Raw genomic sequence first — 6,047 nt, 5'->3', positions numbered from 1 at the left:
TTATGGCACAGCTATAACATTTGTAACCTAAACCCTAGAGGCCAGCAATTCTACCTGTTATGAGCAAACTGATCATGGGATATTTCCCCATGATGAATTTCCCACTGTTGTGAATAGTGCCAACCTGTGTACAAATATATAAAACCTAGTAATATCCGTTGTCTTACAATCAGGATTAATGCCAATCTAGAAAACCACTAGGAAAAGGCATGACAGCAAAAAGGTATTCCCAAGAGCAACATTTATATTTGAAGTGGTTTTATATCTGCTCCCCCTGGTCAAAGACTGAGGCTCTGATGTACCATAGTAGCCTGGATGCCTCATCTCTTGACTTTGTCCTCTACTGATTTGGGGGGTGAGAATGAATGTCTCTATCTAGTCATGGGGATGTCAGTATGATCTGACCTTTGGCCAAGGCCTCGGTGCATATGTGGTATAAAGGGAGCAGTGTCAGATAACGGTCCAGAGTCCAGGCTGGGGAACAATGCAAGTTCAAACCTCCAAGTTACCTAACCTCCCCAAGCTTCAGTTTTCTCATTGGTAGAATAGATGTAATAATAGTACCCAATTCTGGGAGGTGTTGAGGGAATTCAGTGAAATAATCCCTGACAAGCAGTTAGCACAGTGGCCCGTAACAAACTCTCAATATACATTAGTATTATTTACATAGAAAATCCTTCTCTTTATAAAACTGAAGATTTATTTTAAAGGCTTTACATTCAAAGTTGTTATATTGACTAAGAACCTGCTTAATTTAGACTGAAAGGTTTTTTTAGATGAAAATCTTTGCTGCGGTCTAAGAGCGTGTTCTGGTGCTCCTTCTTGTCCATCCATGAATACAATTTCTGTGCTCTGTTGTAATAGACTGACCGTATTGTCTGCCCACTCAGCCCGCCTGGGATATGTGAACTATGCCAAGCCTCCCTTACCTATGAATACTTCCTCACACTGGTCCCCTGCATTTCTCTCCCACTACATATTTGAGGCGGATATCACAATACTCATGGACATTTTCCTCCCTTTCTTCTCTTTCAATAAGAATTCTTAATTTTGCAGACTCAGGATTGAGAGTGACCAAGATGCCTAAACACACACACACACACACACACACGCACACACACACACACACACACACACACACACACACACTCATTCATGCTCATATAATTCAATTTGGTATAAGATTCAATTCATGGAGTCTTTTCCAAAGCATTAAGGACTAAGCACTTCTTAAAAATGTAAGATTGACCAAAAAAATTTTTTGAAGGTTCAAATAGTACTCTCATTGATCTTTATAAAATTTTTTGGAGACTAAAGGAAACATTATGTGGGGCTTTCTTTTGTCCTAATGGACGATTCATTGCCGAGTCCTGACACTGCTTTTCCCCATTGGGTCTCTGTGAGAGTCACATGCTTTGGACATCTTTGAAAAGAATCTTCTGAGCCTTCAGCATCTTATTTGAATCTCCTGAATCTCATCTAGAACTGTGTTGAATTCTCATCCATCGCAATGAGCAACAGATTCCTGGGCACCTGGAAACTCGTCTCCAGTGAGAACTTTGATGATTACATGAAAGCTCTGGGTAAGAAATGTTTTTGTTTTTCTGGTTGGGAAGATCACTTTTGAGAAAGCTGCATGACTATTTCCCTTTAATTCCTTTTCCAGGACTCTGGGAAAGTACAATCCTTTTCTAGAATTAGTCTTCTATTGTGGAATTCAAATAATTTATTTGCATTTGCTTGTGGATATTTTAATAGATTTTAACCTAAATAAGAGCTGCTTAAATATATGGAACTTCCCCTGATTTCAAGAGTAGTTTCATATCAGTAGGGCTTTGCTTTCAGACCTAGAGGAAAGAAATCTTAGAGGCTTAGTCAACCCATCCTCTGGCTTTTCTGAAGGTTAGTTTTATAACAACTGAAGTGCTCATAAAATAGGCAGTTGAATATACTAAAGTGAATAGAAAACCTCAATCTAAAATTTTAGTGTTTAGGTAAACCAGAAATTTACACTAATTTCAGACTTTCCTGGAATTGGAGCAGTGGATGAAGATGGAAAATCCAGTCATTTGTTGCATCAGCTTTATTTTATACTAATTCTAGGGAATGTTTGGGGCACCTTCATGGCTTAGTCAGTTAAGCTTCCGACTTTGGCGTAGGTCATGATCTTGCAGTTTGTGAGTTTGAGCCCCACATTGGGCTCTCTGCTATCAGCCCAGAGCCCACTTTGGATTCTCTTCTCTCTCTCTCTCTCTCTCTCTCTCTCTGTCTCTGCCCCTCCCCTACTCTCTCTCTTTCTCCCTCCCTCTCTCTCTCTCTCTCTCTCAGAAATAAATAATAAACTTAAAAAAAAAAGAGAATGTTCCATATGAGCACAATAAGTTTGAAGAGTCTTTGGAAATTTCCAGAGCTGTGTAAATATAATAGAAACTGATGTCAAATGACCCAGGTTGCCATGTTTTTCAAAGTGTCTGTAGCTTTACTTAACTGTTCAGAAAGCTTATGAGAAAGATTCTATTTTTAGATAAAATGAGCAAAATCTTGTTATGTTGCCTAGAAAACTATGAGAACCCATCGGGATAGATCCATACTACGAGGTTGGTTAGATTTATGGACGTGACTTAATATCTGAGGAAGAAGCAAAATACAAGAGTCTCAATGAAGGACTCCCTAAGTATGTCATTTTCAAATTTAGAATGCATAAGATCGCCTAGGGGTTTGGTAAAGTATAGATTCTCAGACTCTACTGCAGAGATCATATATATATATATATATATATATATATATATATATATATAGACATAGACATCTATTATGAAACATAACAATTCATATATACACATATAGGCAAAACTAGTTTTTCCTTCATGTATTCTCTCATTTGACATTTCTTTTCCATGTATTTCTATAGCCTTAGTAGTAATAGTAATAAAACAGGAATCTAGTTTTGTTTTCTTTTTCAGATACAGAAAATTAAAAAAAAAATCAGTTACCTATGATCATTTGCAATGGTACAGATCTTGAAGAAAAATGGAAAGTTTTTTCTTACCAGCTAAACTTAAGGGCCAGAAAAAAAAAAATTCAGAAATGAGATTCTATTAAGGATGTGGGGGCTTTTCTATATCCACAATATTACTGAGGGGAAAAATCATAGAACAGTGTATATCTGTCACAGTCTCACTTAAAATATACCTATACTATTTATAAGTAAAACCAAAATGTCCAGAATGATCCACAGAAAATATTAGTGATTTTCAAAGTCTGTGGGATTGGATGTGGTAAAAGTGGATAAATTGCACTATTTAGGCTGAACGCTTTTACTTAAAATCTGGAGACGTTACTTTTGAAATAATGAAACCTCAGCTATTTAAGTGTATGGACATGTATTTCCATGAGGTGGTTAAACGTGGGAGGAGGTCCTTGGTAGTGAGTGACAGTACCTGCCATCTCCACACCTGAGACACAACTGAGCGTAAAAGGTGGCCATTCAGGGGTCCCTGGGTTACTCTGTCGGTTAAGCATCCAACTCTTGATTTTGGCTCAGTCATGATCTCACAATTTATGAGTTAGAGCCCACACTGGGCTTTGCATTGACAGTGAGGAGTCTGCTTGTGATTCTGTCTTTCACTCTCTTTCTACCCCTCCCCACTCATGCGCGTGCTCTCTCTCTCTCCCTCAAAATAAAAAAATAAGCTTAAAAATAAAAGATGGTGGGGGCGCCTGGGTGGCGCAGTCGGTTAAACGTCCGACTTCAGCCAGGTCACGATCTCGCGGTCCGTGAGTTTGAGCCCCGCGTCGGGCTCTGGGCTGATGGCTCAGAGGCTGGAGCCTGTTTCCGATTCTGTGTCTCCCTCTCTCTCTGCCCCTCCCCCGTTCATGCTCTGTCTCTCTCTGTCCCAAAAATAAATAAACGTTGAAAGAAAAAAAAATTAAAATAAAAATAAAAGATGGTGGCCATTCATAGTCTCTCTAGGTATATCTCTTGGTCAACATAATTCTAACACTATCTTGATTTTCAGGTGTGGGGTTAGCCACCAGAAAACTGGGAAACTTGGCCAAACCCCGAGTGATCATCAGCAAGAAAGGGGATATTATAACTATAAGAACCGAAAGTACGTTTAAAAATACAGAGATCTCCTTCAAGTTAGGCCAAGAGTTTGAAGAAACCACAGCTGACAACAGGAAAACAAAGGTAAATTTTAATGTTTCTCTCCAAAGTTGGATCAGTCTGTGGCTCAAGAGGATTATTCCTATTAGTGTTCAAAAGGGTAGACCTACTTCATTCCACTGAAAATGAATGTGACTTGGGGGCACCTGGCTAGCTCAGTCACAAGGCTCTTGATTGTGAGTTTGAGCCCCACGCTGGGAGTGGAGCCTACTTAAAAAAAAATAAAATAAGGTAAAAATAGAAAAATGAACGTACCTCATGAGACATCTATTATGAAAACAATTCAATTCTGAATGAACGGCTCCTTTAATCAACCAAAGTCCAAGCAACTTGATCATGGGAACTTGTCTTTGCAGAGCACTGTAACCTTGTCAAGAGGCTCATTGAATCAAGTGCAGAAATGGGATGACAAAGAGACAACAATAAAAAGAAAGTTGGTGGATGGGAAAATGGTAGTGGTAAGAATATTTTCACTTCTAAATACAAAAATAATGCTATTAAATAGAGAAACTGGTTATATATATTTTTTCGAAATATTCTTTTTTTCCCCTTTGCAATACAAATAGATAAGAATGGCTAAGAATAAAGTCAGAGTTAATGATTAGGTGATATTTTAACCATGAAGACTCAGCGATAAGTACTTCAAGTATAGGTCCAAGGTTTTAGAAATAACAAAGCCCATTCATTATTTTAGAAATAACACCTAAAATAATAGTAAAGTCAAAAAAGTATGCATAAATATCACCAGTTTGGATTCACAAAGAGAAAAACAAATCTAAGTTTTAAAAGCAAAGTATTCCTGAACAGCTCAATTATAAAATATTTGTAGCTAAGTGTGTTGCTTTCAAGAATCCAAAGAACTTGAACTAAACCAGGTCAATAATTTAAGCTCAGCTCATAGGAAACCCTTTAGTCAGCAGATAAGAATGATGACCAGGGTTGCATGGGATGGCCTTTAATGATTTAAGTTTTTGCTTCTGTGCTTACTAATACATACAGTGAATATAAATTCCTGTAATTTTAAATGTTTTTTTTTCCCTGTAGTTTAGAGATTCTTATCCCTACCTACAACATAGATTTAGATGGGGAGCGAATACCAATATATGGCCCCAACACAGATCAATTAAATGCAAATCTCTGGGAGGGGAAGAAGGAGCCATCAGTATTTTTAAATGTTCCTCAAATGATGCATATATGCATACAGTTTTGAAATCCACTTTTAGTAGAGTCAAATGCATGCAAATTATGCATAAAAACCTGCCACTTTAAGAAAATTCTTCTATAGTAACATAGATTGACTTCAAAACTGTTTCTCCTATTTCAATTATTATAAATCTGAATTGCTGGAGACTGACACATTGATGTTCTATTTCTTTCTAAGTTTAATATTCTGAGCTTGTTTTTATTTTCTGTTGCTATTTGCAAATTTGCCGTTTTCTAGTTTGAGTTTTAGATACTCAATGAATCTCTCTCTTTTCTTAAGGAATGTAAAATGAAGGGCGTGGTCTGCACCAGAATTTATGAGAAGGTCTGAGAAAATCATTTCCTCATTGAAGTGGCATTTGATCATTTGATGTTGGAAATCAACGGTTTTCGTTGGCAAGGCCCGACTACACTGCAATTTGTTTGTTTTTGCTTTTGTCTTAATAGATCAGAGAGGTAAAGGTCTAAACTGAGGATTAATCTAAAATTCAGTGTTGTTGAAACATTTTCGATTTGCATGCATTTCCTTACTGTATTAAAGTATGTATACTGGCCACACCTAAATACTTGATAACGTCATTTAGTGATCTGTGAAATTCTAACTTATGTTGTACTTTGTGCATCGAAGTGAAAGTAAAGCAAGTAACTGGATAGTAAAAGGAAGTAAATGTATTGA

The 6,047-nt window shown here is 37.2% G+C and overlaps 1 protein-coding gene across 1 annotated transcript; it reads left to right on the top strand.

Moving 5' to 3' along the window:
* Nucleotides 1-1,483: 1,483 nt before the first annotated feature.
* On the top strand, nt 1,484-5,702 carry LOC124507436 (myelin P2 protein). The gene is made up of 4 exons (XM_047073775.1): nt 1,484-1,583; nt 4,020-4,192; nt 4,525-4,626; nt 5,652-5,702. Exons 1-4 carry the CDS (start codon nt 1,511-1,513, stop codon nt 5,700-5,702), a joined length of 399 nt encoding a protein of 132 aa, XP_046929731.1. The 5' UTR covers nt 1,484-1,510.
* Nucleotides 5,703-6,047: the final 345 nt, after the last annotated feature.

Source organism: Lynx rufus, unplaced genomic scaffold, assembly GCF_022079265.1.
Source record: "Lynx rufus isolate CCGP_SWC_20201006 ecotype Redwood Valley unplaced genomic scaffold, mLynRuf1.p SCAF_12, whole genome shotgun sequence".
Classification (NCBI taxonomy): Eukaryota; Metazoa; Chordata; class Mammalia; order Carnivora; family Felidae; genus Lynx; species Lynx rufus.
This window is presented reverse-complemented; position numbering and strand designations above follow the sequence as displayed.